At 39.7% G+C, this 18,338-nt stretch overlaps 1 protein-coding gene across 1 annotated transcript in view; it reads left to right on the top strand.

Moving 5' to 3' along the window:
• Positions 1-15,292, top strand: part of cnih3 (cornichon family AMPA receptor auxiliary protein 3) — a 151,164-nt gene extending 135,872 nt beyond the window's left edge. Inside the window, exon 6 of the mRNA XM_042095632.1 lies at positions 13,632-15,292. Within this exon, the coding sequence (XP_041951566.1) occupies positions 13,632-13,659 (28 nt within the window). The 3' untranslated portion in view covers positions 13,660-15,292. The remainder of the gene's footprint in view (positions 1-13,631) is intronic.
• Positions 15,293-18,338: the final 3,046 nt, after the last annotated feature.

Below are 18,338 nucleotides of genomic sequence, written 5' to 3'. Positions count from 1 at the left end.
ATTGTGATGTCATCAGCCCATGTTAAGTCTATGGGGAAATTTTGACTAGTTTTTAATTAATAGTTTAAAAAGTATAAAAGTTACAAAGCTGAAAAATACATAGCACCCATGTCCTAAGTAAGACCTACGTAACATAGTTTGAATGAAGTTTCTACGTTAAACGGTTGAAGCTGCATTAAACGCGTTAGAAGAAGAAGAAGAACTAGAAAAGCATTTCCTGAAGGAAATACAGTGCATGAAAATGCAAAAATATGATGTAAAATATCATACAGAGTAAAAACAAACTATATTGGTTGCTAAGTAGATGAGGTTTAATATAGTTGGAATGACTGAACAGTTAAATAGGTGGATAGTTTAAATGGTTAAATTATTTAGGTAGATAGTTGACGATAACTGACAGTTGGAATGGCTCTAATGTTTGCTAGCAGTTATGCTAACTATGTTAACAAAGATAATAATGTTAACAAAGTTACTATGCTAACTAGCATGCTAACATGCTAGCATGCTAAATATGCTAACCATGTTACTTAGCTAACTTAGCTAATTGTTTTTAGTAGTTTTGCTAAAAATGCTAACTAGCATGCTAACATGCTAGCATGCTAACTATGCTAACCATATGACTTAGCTAACTTAGCTAATCATTTTAAGAGGTTTTGCTAAAAATGCTAACTAGCATGTTAGCATGCTAACTATGCTAACCATGTGACTTAGCTAACTTAGCTAATCATTTTAAGCAGTTTTGCTTAAAATGCTAACTAGCATGCTAACATGCTAGCATGCTAACTATGCTAACCATATGACTTAGCTAACTTAGCTAATCATTTTTAGCAGTTTTGCAAAAAATGCTAACTAGCATGCTAACATGCTAGCATGCTAACTATGTTAACCATGTGACTTAGCTAACTTAGCTAACTAGCTACAGTGGGTTGGAGTCATAGTTGATGACAAGTAACAGTTACAATGGCTGAACAGTTAAAAAGTTCAGTAGTTTAAAGGGTTAAATTGTTTAACAGTGAAATATTGTAGTGAGGACTTTTATTTTGAAACAGTTTTTGGCAGAGGAAGCAGTTGAACAAGATGTGTAGTCTTAATAGGGCCAGTTTGTATGCTTAAAGCCTGAGAATGGCAGTTGGTCCAGGTGGCCCGAACACCTGCCATAGGATTCTAATTGCTTAACGGCCGTATTGTGATGTCATAATCATAATGTTAAGTCAATGGGGAAATTTTGATAGTTTTTAATTAATAGTTTAAAAAGTATAAAAGTTACAAAGCTGAAAAATACATAGCACCCATGTCCTAAGTAAGACCTACGTAACATAGTTTGAATGAAGTTTCTACGTTAAACGGTTGAAGCTGCATTAAACGCGTTAGAAGAAGAAGAAGAACTAGAAAAGCATTTCCTGAAGGAAATACAGTGCATGAAAATGCAAAAAATATGATGTCAAATATCATACAGAGTAAAAACAAACTATATTGGTTGCTAGGTAGATGAGGTTTAATATAGTTGGAATGACTCAACAGTTAAATAGGTGGATAGTTTATATAGGTAAATGATTTACTTGGTAGATAAGGTTTAATATAGTTGGAATGATTGAACGGTTAAATAAGTGGATAGTTTAAATGGTTAAATTATTTAGGTAGATAGTTGACGATAACTGACACTTGGAATGGCTCTAATGTTTGCTAGCAGTTATGCTAACTATGTTAACAAAGATAATAATGTTAACCAAGTTACTATGCTAACTAGCATGCTAACAATGTTAAAATGCTAAGTATGTTAACCATGTTACTTAGCTGACTTAGCTCATCATTTTAAGCAGTTTTGCTAAAAATGCTAACTAGCATGCTAACATGCTAGCATGCTAACTATGCTAACCATGTGACTTAGCTAACTTAGCTAATCATTTTTAGCAGTTTTGCTAAAAATGCTAACTAGCATGCTAACATGCTAGCATGCTAACTATGCTAACCATGTGACTTAGCTAACTTAGCTAATCATTTTAAGCAGTTTTGCTAAAAATGCTAATTAGCATGCTAACTATGCTAGCATGCTAACTATGCTAACCATGCTACTTAGCTAACTTAGCTAACTAGCTACAGTGGGTAGGAGTCATAGTTGATGACAAGTAACAGTTACAATGGCTGAACAGTTAAAAAGTTCAGTAGTTTAAAGGGTTAAATTGTTTAACAGTAAAATATTATAGTGAGGACTTTTATTTTGAAACAGTTTTTGGCAGAGGAAGCAGTTGAACAGGATGTGTAGTCTTAATAGGGCCAGTTTGTATGCTTAAAGCCTGAGACTGGCAGTTGGTCCAGGTGGCCCGAACACCTGCCATAGGATTCTAATTGCTTAACGGCCGTATTGTGATGTCATAATCATAATGTTAAGTCAATGGGGAAATTTTGATTAGTTTTTAATTAATAGTTTAAAAAGTATAAAAGTTACAAAGCTGAAAAATACATAGCACCCATGTCCCAAGTAAGACCTACGTAACATAGTTTGAATGAAGTTTCTACGTTAAACGGTTGAAGCTGCATTAAATGCGTTAGCGGAAGAATAAGAATAAGAATAAGAAGCCTAGGAAGAACAGTACAGTGCATTTTCATGCACTGTAATAAGAAGAAGCCTAGGAAGAACAGTACAGTGCATTTTCATGCACTGTAATAAGAAGAAGAAGCCTAGGAAGAACAGTACAGTGCATTTTCATGCACTGTAATAAGAGGAAGAAGCCTAGGAAGAACAGTACAGTGCATTTCCATGCACTGTAAAAAAGCCTTGGAATAACAGTACAGTGCATTTTCATGCACTGTAATAAGAAGAAGAAGTTGCCTAGGAAGAACAGTACAGTGCATTTTCATGCACTGTAATAACGTAGGCAACACCCAGGTAACATGTTGTCCAGGCTATCTGAAACAAGGGGTTGCCTCTCATCTACAACAACTGGTTACCTTGGGCTGCTACAGTCGTCAGTGCACTGTGCACAATAGGCCTATGCTACTCTTTGTGGTTGATCAACTAAAAATAATAGATGTATTTGGTGATGACGTTATTATAGGCCTAGTATACCTACATTCTGAGAAACTAAATGGTACGAGAAATGATCTACATAGCGCACCAGACCGCGATGTCTTCAAGGGTTGAATGAAGGGAGTTTGCAAAAATTAGTGTATTTTTCAAGTCAATAAACATTCTTAATTTTCGAATGTCTTTGTCAGGGAACATCTGACTTTTAAAAACCATAGGCCTGGTAGTCGCTCAGACAAGGAGTTATAAGATAAAGGCAATACCATTTGTGTCACCTAATGCAGTTCAGTGAATTAGCAAGATACCATCAGAAGCCAACAATCATAAAGCACAGTGCGCTCTTCCCTGCGCAGGAAGCTGTCTGCGCGTTGTAGGCTAGATTTGCGTGAGTTCTTTCTATCTGCTTTACTTTTGTGAGTTGCGACCACCTAGGCTATGTTATAGACGTTCTATGAGGTATCAGTGTTTAGCTGTGTCACAAAACAATAAGCTTTGTCAGACTACTTTTAAAATGATATTCAGGGCTATATACATTTTAAACATTCGGGGCTGAAGACCCGACAAAGCCTTGCGTTAATTCTTAAGGTGGAAAGTGTCAGGAATTTTCATACGAGAGACGCTCTCATTGGTGGTTAGTATATGGAGTAGGGAATTGACAGCAACATATCCAATCACATTATGAGAGATGCTGAATTTAACATAAACTGCAATGTTTGATTTTAAATTAATGTAAATTTAGCCGGGACTGTAAGCTGGCACACGTGGGTGCTCGATGTTTTCAGTGGGTGCCCAAGAGACGGAGCACCCACGGTATCGGCGCCTATGACAAGCGTATCTCGCGGTTGCATCCATTACAAACAAACATGCAATGTGAACGTCTGGGATTGGGGAGAGCACTAAATGCTCTTCTGAATAAGCACGAAGTCAAGCCTTTAAATGTAAAACACTCTTTAATAATCAAAAAAATAAACGCTAATGAAGTAAACTTGTGACCATCAAAAATCGTTTATCGCCTGTAACTCCGTGATAACAGGACGTAACAGGAAGGCATTTGGCTGAGCAACGGAGGTTAATATGCTCTATATTTTGTCCAAATGATGTCTGTCTATCATCGTTGCACTCGGAGAAAACCAGAATGTTTAATTTGTCCTTCATTTCTTCTACGGCTGCAAACGGGATTCACTCGCCGTTAAAGAAATATTTCTTTATTAGGGCAGGGCAGGCATATTTCTGGCTATTAAATTATTTCTAAACCAGTCTGCTAAAGTCTGTAGTGAAGTCTGTGTAGGGTTTTCCAGCTCCATTTCTTTTTACGAGACACCCTGCTCACTTGAGACCTCTGCCAGTTGTTGCAGCGTCGTTGCAGCGTCACTGGAAAAATACAAATTAAAGTCGCGTGATCCCACGCGCGGACCGCGAGGGAAGCTGGCCAAGTCAAAGCACTGCCCACTGTAATCGGTTACAAGGTGCTGTCATCTATCTGAAACATCTATTAAGCCTTCTCTGGGTTTGTTGGGTGGGTATTGCAATGTTCAAATAAAGCATGTTACCTATTTCATTTAGTTCACTTCTGTGCGCCTTGTGTGATATCACTCAAGTCTTGCTTTAGTTAATTAGAAAGTTACCACCAGAAGCTCAAAAATGCCGTCATAAGTCGTAAGCTACTTTCTAAATATTCGACATAATTGGAAGCAGCTGCAATTGTAACAGAGACCTGCTGCGTCTACTTTGATAAGCAGCGTCATGAACCGCACTCAAATACGGTAGGCCCTATGTTTTGTTTAACTTCAAATAGCATAGGCTTTGTCTGTCCACTTTTGAAATTACATGCAGGGCTGAACCCCTGCCAAATGCGTGTGTGGTCCTATCTGAAATTATTAGCGTCTGTAGCCATTGGCGCCTGCAGGTGGCTACTCAGTGTTGGGGTCGTTACTCAAAAAAGTAATGTATTAGGCCTACACATTACTCGCTACTGTAAAAAAAAAAAAATCTATTGCATTACTTCTTTACTCTCTATGAGGATTAACAAGTTACATTAGGCTACTTTGTTGAAATGTTTCTATGGACATTATAGATATCGTCCCCTTATATTTATTATTTTATTAATTTAGTCCAAACCAAGTTGCGCTGTAGGCCTACCAAGCATTTCTTACAGACAGCTAATCTGCCTTCAAAAGTTAATGAACACGGCACTTCCTAGTGCTTTTAAAAATTGTGCAAGTTCGAATTACTTTATGGAAGTGTTGCTGCCCAGCTCGCACACACTCCTTCATAAAAGTTGAATGGTGACATGCACACAACTTGCAAAACATTGAACTGCTTTGAGTGAAGTGCGCTTGCGAGTTGCGTTCCTTCTGTCATTAATAGCCTGCTAGATGCTCTTCTTCCCACTGAAAACAGTGACAGTCCTAGCTTGTAACACCCTGTTATTTTTTTGGAATCAATTTGTGGTGTGATTGACATCAGACTAGTCATTAGTTAGTTGTGCACTTCCCACTTCCCGTTTCCCGCTCAGTAGTAAGGTAATAGCCTTCTCCGATGAGTTTTAGTTATTCGTGTCGCCCTCACCAGAATTCTGAATATCTTTGCTCGCACACTGTAGGAACTGTAATGTGATTACTGACGCGTTGCACCCAACTCTGCTCAGCTACGAGTAGCCTAGAGAAAGAATCTCCCGTGTGTAAATTAACTTCAAGTTGGCCTACCCCATAAACTGCATGACAGTAGGCTATTTCTATTTATCTGTAAAATTACCGCATGTGTTTGTTCAACTTTATGAAGCAGAATTACGCAGGCTATTACAAACGCACACATTTTGTTTGCGCAAGAAAGACAAAATACAGCAGGCGATTTTTTTTTTTTTGGGGGGGGGGGGGGTCGTTATCTGGCCCCTGCACTTTTTTTTTTTTTTTTGCAAACATCATTGACATTACAGAAAATGCAACACTACGACATGCACATGAATACTACATACGACAAACAGACGTACATTACATAAACACATACTGTAACTTAACAAGACATCACATTGACTTGGCTTCCACAAACATAACACAACATAACATTAATAACAGAAAGGCTAAGGATGATTTGCGTCCAGGATGATTACAGATATGATTATCAGGGATGAAATTGATGACCGGAATGAAAAGAAGGGGGGATGGGGGGGGGGGTGCGGATGGTAGCTCTAAGAGTGTGAATGAGGTGGTGTTGGGATGGGGGTGGGGATGGGGGGTGAGGGGTAGTGAGTATGTGAGGATGTGTGTGTGTGTGTGTGTGTGTGCGCATATGTATAAGGCTGGCTTGCTGTTGGGCCAGGAGGAGAGAAGCTGGAACATAGAGAGGGAGGGTTTCAGAGGAGAGGAGTTGTAATTATTCTATTAATGATAAGTATAATGATAGGAATAACTGATTGCCTGGTTGATTGCCTGACTGTGCCAACCTGGGCACCCATTAATGGCCACAGTTCCACCCAGCCCCTGCAGTTATACTGCGACGAGCTGACAGAGGGGAGGACCTGCGTGCCACCCATCGCCCCAGGCCCCCAGCATATGCACACATCCCCCACTACCACGACCAACCACACCTCGCCCCCAGACCTTCACCCAACACGCCACTCTTGACCTAAATATGTACAGTATGTGAATGGCTAGGTTGAGGGGTCTATCTAGAGTGTAGCATTAAAAGAAGTGGGCATGCATGGTGAATATCTGTCAGGATTTCCCCATGCACACCACACTTACCCTGTGTAAGATGTATGCCTCCTCAATGTGTGCATTAAAATAAGTGAGGCATGCAGATAGACACCTGATGAGGCATCTACCTGCACTCCACTCTTACCCTAGCCTGTTTTGTAGTTTTTGTTTATGTATGTCACCTAACATGTAGTGCGATTAAAAGAGAGTAAAGCGTGCTGTGTGCTTCCAGGACAAGGCGTGTGCATGAGCGTATGAGGAGGGTGCACACCGGGGGCCCAGGGCCAATAGATAACCCACAGGACCCAACCAATGCCAAAACCACACAGCGACCCGCCAGGACCGAGTCTCCCAAGCCATCCAATGGGGCCCCGTCAGAATAACGATGGGAGAGGCAGAGAGAAAGAGTGAAATTAGTAAAGTTTATCAGAGAATGTAAATAAAAGGGGGAGGGAAAGAAGGGGATGCTATTTATATTACTAATAATAATAATAATAATAATAACAATAATAACAATAACAATAATAGTTCCAGCTACCCTCCCCTGCCTAGTGTTCGATGATATGTGTATCTGTTGATGAAGTGTGTTATGATTGTGTGGAGATGGAACTCAGGCAAAGAGGGTCAGGACTGTAAGTAGGTGATAAAGGGGTACCAAGGAGAGGTTGTATCCTGAGTATTTGTAGTTGATAGGTTTTCTAATGATATATAGTCTGTTAACAAGTTTTTCCAATGAGTGATGTGAGCTTTTTTCTTAGATTTCCAGTTCATGAGGATTGTTTTCTTGGCGATAGTCAGCGCTACCAGCAGTGTTTTATTGCAGGAGTTGCTTAAATTGACTGTGGATGTATCACCAAGTATGCATAAGGAAGGGGATGCTGGGATGTGACAGCCAAAGATGGAAGAGAGAGATTTTGTGACACTCACCCAGAAGTGGTTGATTGGAGTGCAATGCCAAACCGCATGAATGTATGTATCTGGGTTATTTTGTGTGCAGTGAGTGCAAAGATCCGAGCCAAACCCCATTTTAGCCAATTTATGTGCAGTGAAGTGGAATCTGTGAAGAACCTTGTATTGTATTAGTTGTAGATTACTATTCTTTGTCATGAGGTAGATGTTTTTGCACATTTTGGTCCAGAAGTCGGCACCGGGAGTAATTGATAAGTCTGATTCCCAGACATGTGGACTCGAGTCACATGACTTGGACTCGAGTCAGACTCGAGTCATGATTTTAATGACTTCAGACTTGACTTGATAAAATTTGGCATGACTTGCGACTCGACTTGGACTTGAATACTATTCACTCGAGACTTGACTCGGACTTTGCCTCTTTGAGTTGTGACGACTTGACATGTCTCGAGTCAAAAACTAAATTTCCTGATCGTGGACCAGTCACCCCAGAGATGCTTTCCCTCCGCGACTAAAAAAAAAAAAAAATAGCGGAGACAAGCGGCCAGTCCAGAGCACAGTTCAGTGCTGCCGCTACCCCCACATGCGTTACGCACTGTGTGTAGGGCACCAAGAGACAGAGAAACGACCAACATTTAGCTAATAACTAGTAGCTTTACTGCAAACTGATTTGCACTCTTGTTAGAGAACGTTTACAATGTCAAAATGCACCAACAGCATGTTACATAAAGATGATACTTTTCGAGTCCTGTCCATTAAGATCCAACTTGAACTTATGCTAGCCTACTCCATTTAATTGAGAACCCCATCTAAGCACGCACGAGAGGGAGAGAAAACGAGTGGCAGGTTCCAGCTGGCTTGTCATTGTTGATGATGATTGATATTTTCTTTTAAATATAAGAAACGTATAAAAGGAAATCATGAAGGCAACAAATACGAGATTTGGGGAAATTGCGGATTTATCCGGTTCTCACTACTGTTATAAACTATGAGATCCAGGTCACTATGACATAGGCTGCACTCACTGTGATTTGGAAAGTGGACAAGAATATGAAGAGTTGTCTTTGCCTTTGTTTAATGGAAATGGTGAGTCTTGAAGTAGGCCTATTCAATAATTTGTTTACATGAAGCACATTGATATGCCGATTGAAACGCATTCCACTCAGCTAGCTAGGTGGCTACTGGCTACCAGGCTCATAATTCACATTTAATTGCAAACAGAAAATGTCAAGCAAGCATCATGTCATACATGCATCTATTTCCAAAGGAATGAAAGCTGTTTGTGCCAACTTAATATAATGCTTATCATTGTTAATATTGTGCTATTCATGTGGCACAAACAATGTTTGAGTTTGTGGACTAGCCATAGGAATGGAGCTGGTAAAAAAGATCATTATGAGAATGTGTGGACAGTGGCACACAATGGGCTTAAAGTGACAGTGCACCATTTACAAATGAGATAAACAGCATCACATGTGTAGTATTTCTTAAGAAATGAATACTTTAAAACAAAATTACTGTGTCATTATTATCTTTTAAATAATATAAAAGTGTTGACCTTGGCTTCCCTTATGAGTCGCCACTGGCAGACAGCCTAATAAATTGTTTGCAGGCAAATCTGTGGCCTAGCGCAGTGAAATGCCATCAGTCAAATTATTACTCATCCTTACAGTGGGCTCCGAAATTTGGAAAAACAATATTTTTATTTGTCATGTAGCTATCCGTTTTGTACAGATTACTCAGGTATGCACATGTGTATATTGTATGCGCATGCATATATCGTAAAAGATTTCAAGACAGAAACATTGAACATATTTTAATCTGTATTTATAAAAAAAAAATCTGTGGATTAGATGGAAGTGTTAAAATTATGATCGATAGTCTAATAATGCCATTATTAAGTGAAGAGTACCTGATGACTTGTTCAGGACTTGAAAAAGATTGGGACTTGGACTTGGACTCGACTTGGCTTTGATGAGACTTGGACTTGGACTCGACTTGCCCTTCTCTGTATTTACTTGGGACTTGACTTGGACTTGAGTGCTAAGACTTGGGACTTACTTGTGACTTGCCAAACAGTGACTTGGTCCCACCTCTGCTGATTCCCATTTGTGATATGGCAGGCCAATTGTTTTTTCTGAACGAGATATCATTTTGTAAATTTGGGAGAGTATTTTTTTGGGAGAGGGAATATTAAGCAGCTCTGAGATTGGTGGGGGAATGTCAAGGTTAGCTGTCTGGATGTTAATTTTTCCTAGGATAGATGATTTAATTTGCAGGTATTGTAAGAAGTGTTTACTCTCGATGCCGTGCTTCTGGACCAAACAGGAAAATGAGGCCAGATTATTGTCTTGAAGAATGTGTTGAAGGTGAGTGATGCCCTTTCCCATCCATGTGTGAAAGTTAAGTATTTTTTTATTGACGGTGAAATCTGGGTTATTCCAAATCGGGGTGCGAATTGATGGTGCTATAGGTGAATCAGTGATGTGGTAGAATCTCCACCAGGCTGTCAGAGTAGCTGAAATTGTTGGGGCTTTGAAGGATGGATGTTTTTTGACCGACTGACTGCAGAAAGGGAGATCTGAGATTTTAATTTCTTTACAGATTGTTTGTTCTAGGTCTAACCAGGTTTTGTCTGAGGGGGTGGGGTGTAGCCATTTGTGGATGAAGTGGAGCTGGTTGGCCAGGGCATAGTGCTGGAAGTGTGGGGCCTCTAGTCCTCCCATTGCTTTTGGTTTTTGGAGAGTGGCGAGTTTGATCCTTGGGGTCTTATCTTTCCAGTAGAATTTAGTGATTAGTGAATCGAGAGACTTAAACCAGAGGGTGGTGGGCTGGGTTGGAATCATAGAGAATAGATAGTTTATTTTGGGCAGTATTGTCATTTTGATTACTGAGATTCTGCCCATGATGGATAATGGGAGGTTCTTCCAGCGTTGAAGGTCATCATCTATTGAAGTGAGTAGAGGGGAATAATTTAGGCTAAATAAGTCTGACAGCCTGGGGGAGACTTTTATCCCTAAGTAAGTGATATAGTTAGTGCAGAGTGGGATAGGTGAAGAGTTGGCTGTCACATCCCAGCTGTTGGGATGTAATGGGAGAACTGCAGATTTATTCCAATTGATTGAGTATTCAGAAATTTTAGAGAATGTGTCAATGAGTTTGATGGTTTCTTCTACTGATGTTGTGGGGTCTTGAAGAAAGAGAAGAATGTCGTCAGCATAAAGGCTGATTTTGTGATGCATATATGGAGTCTGGACACCTTTGATGAGGGGGTTCTGACGGATGGCAGCTGCTAGGGGTTCAATGAAGATTGTAAATAGTGAGGGGGAGAGTGGGCACCCCTGTCTAGTTCCCCGGTGAAGAGTGAAACTTTGTGATGTTAGTCCATTGGTGATTACTGTGGCTGAAGGAGAGGTATATAGAAGTTTAATCCAGTTAATGAACGACTCCCCGAAGCCAAACCTCCCTAATGTGGAAATCTGCACTTTGAAACTCGTTCCGGCGCCCCTGACTGCCAGTGAGTGTAAAGAACTTTGTTGGCGTTGCATCGGTTGTGGAGACAGCTGTGCGCAGTTTCACGCGAGTCACCATTGCCCTTGGACATTTTCAGCCGGTTGGGAATTGGGCTAATTTTATTTTTAATTTTTATTTATTTTATTTTTTAATTTGTTTGTTGTCTGTCTTGTATGTCTTGGTGTCACGGGTACGCTGGCGACTACGCCGCTCCGTCCGCTATTGTCTTTGTTAGTCTATGTGTCAATGACAATGTCTTATATGTGGAGCGCTTTGGGTTGCACTCTGTGCATGTTAAATGCGCTATACAAATAAAACTGACTTAACTGACTTGACTTGACTTTACAGCATTGTACAATATATTGCATTATTTATATATTAATTATATATTGCATTAAATGGATCCATAATCCAGTCATACTGAGCACTGCTGGTTGGGAAATATTTTTGAAATAAACTTTGCAGGGATGTGATGTAGGCCTACTGTCTCAAAGACATAATACTGTCGCGATCGAGGCGCCTGTCCCATACTCAAGTTTTTTTGGTGAATGCAGTAATCTTATTTGCTAGGTGAGGTAGGTGCTTGTCTTTGCCTTGTAACTGGACATTTAACTCAAATGTATCGCTAAGATGTATCAAATATATCGCTAAGATAGGCCAGCTTCGTCAAGAAATGTTTATTAGTGAACGTGCTTGCAGATTCAAACATGCGCTCTTCCTCCAAGAAGAGGCGACTCGGAGCTCAAACACGCGCGACAGCACTTTACCTCGGGAAAGCCACCTTGCCTCGCTGTGAAACAGTACAGCCTTTTGGTCAGCTACCATCTCTTCGCAAAGTGCGGAGAATAGACGTGCTTTTAAGGGCCGGGTTTTGATGAAATTCACCACTCTCACAACAACGTTCAAAATCTCATGTAGGATCGGGACTAACTAAGCTGCCTTGACACGAGCGCTTCCCTGTGAATAACACAGTGCGTCCATTGCGCATCGGGTGCTACCTGGGCCCAGGCTACAGATAAAAAAAACAAAAAAAAAACTCCTGTTTTTCACGTCAGTTCGCGCCCCACCTGGCATGTCTCCGCGACCCACAGTTTGAGAAACGCTGACTTAAGCCCTCCTTACACTGACAGACTTTGGAAAGATTTGCAAAGATTTGGAAAAGATTTTTGAAAGACTACAGTCTCAGACCCTCTCACATCTAAAGACAAGTAGTAGAGTTGTAAGTCACAGACTATGATTTTACAATGACTAGGGTCATCTTGCAGGGTCACTATTTACAAGACTGCAACTAGATTCCTTTAAATTATTACCCATCGTGCAATAGATAAACAGGAACTGAAATGATAGCCTAGACTAAACTCAAAGTCGTATTTTCGTGTTTCTACAGCATTGTTTCATGCGTGACATCCCTAACCGATATAGAGTTGTTCTGTCACGTGGAAGAGCCGACTTGTATGTATAAGAAATTACAAATATTATAACAATAACAAATAATTATATAGGCTACAGCTGTCGCTTACTTTGCCCCTTCCTGTTTGTTGTTGGAGAGGGGTCACTATTGGTTTTTATAGTTCACGTCACTATTTGCATGAGCCACGACTAGAAAGACTTGCGATAATATTGTAGCGATCTCACTCTCAGATTCACCTTTGGCCAGGACGGCCATTTACTAGAACAGGCAAACTCAGACACAACCAGACATACTAGTATAGGGCAACACAGGGGTAGTCTCAGCCGCACATGCTACACACAATAAGGGTTTACCACACACATCAACACGAGGATAAGCACATGAGCTACAACCAAAGAGACTAACACGCTAACAAATACACAACATGGTAAACGTAACTACAACTATTATAACCGACATTACACATTCTAGCATTCACTCGCACTGCATTCTGGGAGACACTCATTCAACGTTAAACATGTACATCCACCAACGCTACAATATCAAACATGTTTGATATTGTCATAACGGCAAAACTAGAAAAAGACTGACTCCGGCTGAATTAAAACCGCTAAGATTGGCACCTTACACTTAACGATCTAGTTGACGGGAGCGCGCCATGATTTCTGTCCGATTTTGGAAATGTAATCACCGACTGTGAAAACAGACCAAAATCGTACAATGTAAGGTCGCCATTACTCATATACAAGCAAGTAGTAGAATATTATTGTTACGTTGGCCAAATGGTGAAATGCTAAAATAAGTTTAAGTTATACTGGCACCAAAGCCTTTAACCCCTATGTAAATCATCCATTCAAAATTAACTTTGTATTGCTGTAATAGTCATTTACATGATCAATATCAGAAATATCTTTCTAATATGTTCAGAAAAATTTGATTTTCATTCGAACGTAGTTATTGTCCATGATTCCAAACTTTTTACCAGACATGTACAAGACAAACCAATTGCATTTTCATTCTTGACTCTGACGGAAGACTTCACTGTGGGTGATGCCCATCTTCTCTTATTTTCTTACAGTATGATCTACTCTCTGGTCCCATCATAACAGAAAATCACACACCACCAAAGGAACTTGATATCAGGGATTGTTTTCTGAAATTCAAGTATTATACAAGCAATGGAAATGCTATCCTTCCTGGACAACATCCCTTTTTGTTGATTGACTGATTAACAGGAATCTTTATATATTTTATTTATCTATTTTGTTTTTAAATGAATGAACATATTCATCACGTCAACAAAATGTGTTACACTATGTGACCGGAAAAGCAATAGCTGGGCCGCTTTGAACTCTTTGGGTAACAGTTATAGTAACTACATTTAGGATGTAGCAGGAACATGGAGTAACTCAGCAAGTTATTATAAAGTGTGAGCCTGTGATGACATTTACATTTGCTAACTCAAAATTAAATGAAGAGTATAGTGAAATGATTCCAGTCTAATGCAGTGAGTAGTGCTTATTTTGACTTTTGCAAACATTTTGTTTAGATGTCAATTTAGTTTACAAATATCTAGGTTCACCTACAAAGTATTTTCACAGACAATTAAACATGATGGAAATATGTGCTTAATTAGTGAAGCACTATGTCATGTCTGGTTGTAAGTAGAATTATATCTTGGGGTTTTGATGGGGTCCTGAAGACATTTATTTTCCTATACTGACCAGAGAATAATGCATTATCCCACTTACTATGCAGCTACTTGCCAAAATCACACTCTTCACACAATTATCTCTTTTTATTTTGTTTCCATTTTGTGGCTTCTGCTGAGAAAACAAAAATGTCTTCACATCAATCAAACAAAGTTTTGCACAACATATCCTGTTATTACCAGATGTAATGTCTTATGTAATAAATACTGAGAATAACTGATACAGATGTGCTCATAAGTTTACACACCCATGCTAAAGTTGACTAAAAAGAGGAATAAAAAATCATCTTCTACCGATCACCGCTGGGACAGTTGTGTCATGACATGACATCATGACATGCACACTACACTTTAGGAAATTACACAAACTCATCTCTCAGCGCGAGCCACCTAGCCGCACAGTTGTGTAGCTGTGAAGAGCAGCAACCGAAGTATCATCACAGAGGCTAGTCATTGCTGTCATTGACGCCAATGCTGTCCGAGAACACTTACATTTCTTCTTTTATGGTGTAAAGTAGGTAGCGATAGCCTTTTCACAACAGCAACACCTCTGTTCAGGAGAATACTGCAACTAGTGTTGCGACCACCATGTGTGAGTATAAATAGTTACGGTGATCCTGTGACGTCACATCGCCGCTTGACAGGTTGGTAATGGTGAGTATAATGACCGCATCAGGAGCTAGGGAAAAAGGCTCAGCAGACTCTCCTGCAAACCCTAAGATGCACCGGGCTCCCGCAGGAACTCCTCACAAATTTGTACAGGTGACCAAATGGTGAGTGTGCTGGCATACAGCTGTAGGCTACAGTGTAAAGACCTGCAGCGGGTGATTAAAACAGCCCAGAGAATCATTGGTGCCCCTCTCCCAAGCCTTGTGGACATTTACTCCAGTAGGCTGCAGAAAAGAGCAGCAAGCATCAGAGCGGACCCTACACATCCTGGCCATATCATTTTTGACACCCTACCCTCAGGCAGGCTTAGGGTCCTGAGGAGTTAGCCTAATAGCTGGTTTGATTTGCATTCAGAGATGATCTTATGGAAAGTACCCCATGCCAATCTCTAGGTATGGTGAAGGATATGTGATGACGTGGGACTATTTTAATTCCAAAGGCTAAGGGAACTTTATCAGGATGTATAGTATCCTGGATCCATGAAATAACTGGCCTTTAAAGATAAAAATAACATTTAAAGATAAGAAGAACATTTATTTATTTATTGACGATACATTATTCATTCACAAAGATAATTGGTGTCCTTAAATGTTTTTTTTCCTCATTCTTTTAATTGAGGCATTTGATCAATTTCCAAAAAAATATTTTTATTCCTCTTTTTAGTCAACGAGCGCAACTGTAAACTAATGAATTTACCTGTGTATTGGTTGGAACCACAGGGGCAGAGTTTGAGGTGTATTGTCAGCTCAATCAAGACTGAATAATCCTATGTCAGCTCAATCAATAAACTTAGTGGAGTTGTTTTATTGGATGTTGATTCAGTGATGTTTTATAATTATTTTTTTTCATAGTATTCTTTGTCACCTGCATGCCACTGCACTGCACAGGAATAATAAACCACCAGGAATGTGGTATTGTGCCTAAGACACAATTTCTTGGTAAAGCTGAACTAAACCCATTGCAGGCTTTCCAAATGCATTCAGATAATTGTATTATTGCTGAAACAACTTAGTTGATATAAGAAAAAGACAGGCTTGGTATTGGTATGGGCAGATATCGGTATAGGAAATATCAGACCTTTAGTTACAAGTGCATTTACAAGTGGCAGTCTGTTTTGGAATGCAATCCCAACACAGAAAAAGTTGGGATATTGTAAAATGCAAATAAAAACAGAATGTTATAATCTGCAAATCTCAAAAAACCCATATATAAAAAGGACACAGATGACATCAAATGTTGAAATGACAAATTTCATTGAAAATATATGTTCATTTTGAATTTGATGCCAGCAACATGTTTTCAAAAGTTGTGTAATGATAAAGACAACAATAGGAGGAATATTTCACAACTAATTAGGGTAACTGGCACCATGATTGGGTATAAAAAAGAGCATTACAGAGAGGCAGAGTCTCTTACAAGTAAAGATGTAGAGGTATTCATCACTCTGTGTAAACCTGTGTGGACAAATGATGAAACAATATAATTAAATATAGCCGCAAGCGGCAATGTGGGGGCCTAGCTGAACACTAGCACAAATGGCATTGCCATGGCATGAGCAAGCACTCACAGCAACTTTCATGGCAATTTGATAAAGAATGGCTGAGATATCAGTTCATTCACTTTGTTACAGCACCCCTAGAGGCCAAATTAAACCAATGTCTTTGTGCTTGACCACAATCACTTTGTACATCAAAGTGTTGCTGAGATATGAGCTCACTTCCTGTATTGCAGCACCCCCTATAGAGGCCAAATGATGCCAATTTCATAGGGTGTCCTCATAATCAGGTTCCAAGTCCCTATACCAAGTTTGGACAGCATACATCAAAGCGTTGCTGATATATGAGCTCACTTCCTGTTTGGCAGAGGAAATTGACGTCATGGGGTATGTTGAACTCGGCTTCATCCAAGGATTCCAAATATACCTCAATGTTCAAAATCTGGTATACTGTTCAAATATTAAGTACATGGATGTAAGCCCAAATTTGACACATTGGTGGCGCTAGACCACTTGAGGTGCAGACATGAAACTTGGCGAGATGAATCATGGGACTGTTCCGAATCAGTGTGCCACATTTCTCAACTTTTTACCAGACAGTTCTATGGGCTGCCATAGACTCCCATAGACCCCCCCCCCTTTCCCTGCTCAGGAAAATGTCCAATTATCATTGTCAATGAGCACGGTTTGATACTCAATTCACAAATGCTAGTTTAAACTGTGCCATGCAAAATAAGAAATTGTATTTAGACAGGATACAGAAATGCCTCCATCTTATCTGGACCTGAGGTCGTTTAAAATTGACTGAGGTAAAGAGGAAAACGGTCCGTGGTTAGACCAATCTAGATTTGCAATTCTTTGTAGAAATCATGTACTCCTCTGGGCTAAAGTGGAGAGGGACTATCTAACTTATCCAACCTATTATAGTGCTTAGTTCAAATCCCAGCATATAGGTGTCAAGGTGCATTAGTGTCAATGGCATGCATCTTGCACATGATCTAAGTGATGTACAGAGGTTTTGAGCAACATACTGCCATCCAGACAATTCATGTTTTCTGTTAGTCTGACATTTCCATGGTTGCCTGTGTTTGAAATACACCGTACACATAGCCTACACAATAACTTACTTTCAATTTCAACCCTTTTGTCATAAAACCTGGCAACCCAAAACCCAAATAAGGAAGCGGGTGCACACTGTGCAGCCACAGTTTGTCAAATTGTTAGAAGAAATGCTGTGATTAACACATCACATTGAGTGTTGATACACAATAAGCAAATTGTATCCTCTGAACATAGTCTTTGAAGGAAGGCTGCAGGCAGCAGGTGGATACATAACTGGCATGCGTAACTATTTCAGTAAGGTAAAAGCACCGACTGAAATGCAGATGCAGTGTTGCAAGAAGTGTATGAAACATGGTAAATATGCAAACAATGATTCTGTGCAAACACTGACAACCCCACCCCCAAAAACCCCATATCGGGTAGGAATAGGACAACATTTCATTTTTAAAACTCTAGCAACTGGTCTCCTCAATTCCCAAACATTTACAGAATGTTATGAAGAGGTGAAGCAGCACAGTAAGAATGCCCCTGTCCCAAAATTTGCTGGCATCAAATTCAAAATGAACGTATTTTCTACAAAATAGTAAAATTCATCATTTTCAACATTTGATATGTTGTCTTTGTCCTTTTTGCAGCTTAATATTAGATCTATAGATTATCACATTCTGTTTTTATTTGCATTTTGCACAATGTCCCAACTTTTTCTGTGTTGGGGTTGTACATGTGCTCCCCCCGTTCCTGCTATTAATTTCAATTCCGAGTAAGCATATATAAATGTCATCATCACAGGCTCACACTTTACAACGACTGGCTGAGGTACTTAATGTCCCTGGCACAACATAAATAGA

The sequence above is a fragment of the Alosa sapidissima genome, chromosome 6, assembly GCF_018492685.1.
Source record: "Alosa sapidissima isolate fAloSap1 chromosome 6, fAloSap1.pri, whole genome shotgun sequence".
Classification (NCBI taxonomy): domain Eukaryota; kingdom Metazoa; phylum Chordata; class Actinopteri; order Clupeiformes; family Clupeidae; genus Alosa; species Alosa sapidissima.
The sequence above is the reverse complement of the archived record's forward strand: the minus strand, read 5'-3'. Positions and strand labels throughout refer to the sequence as shown.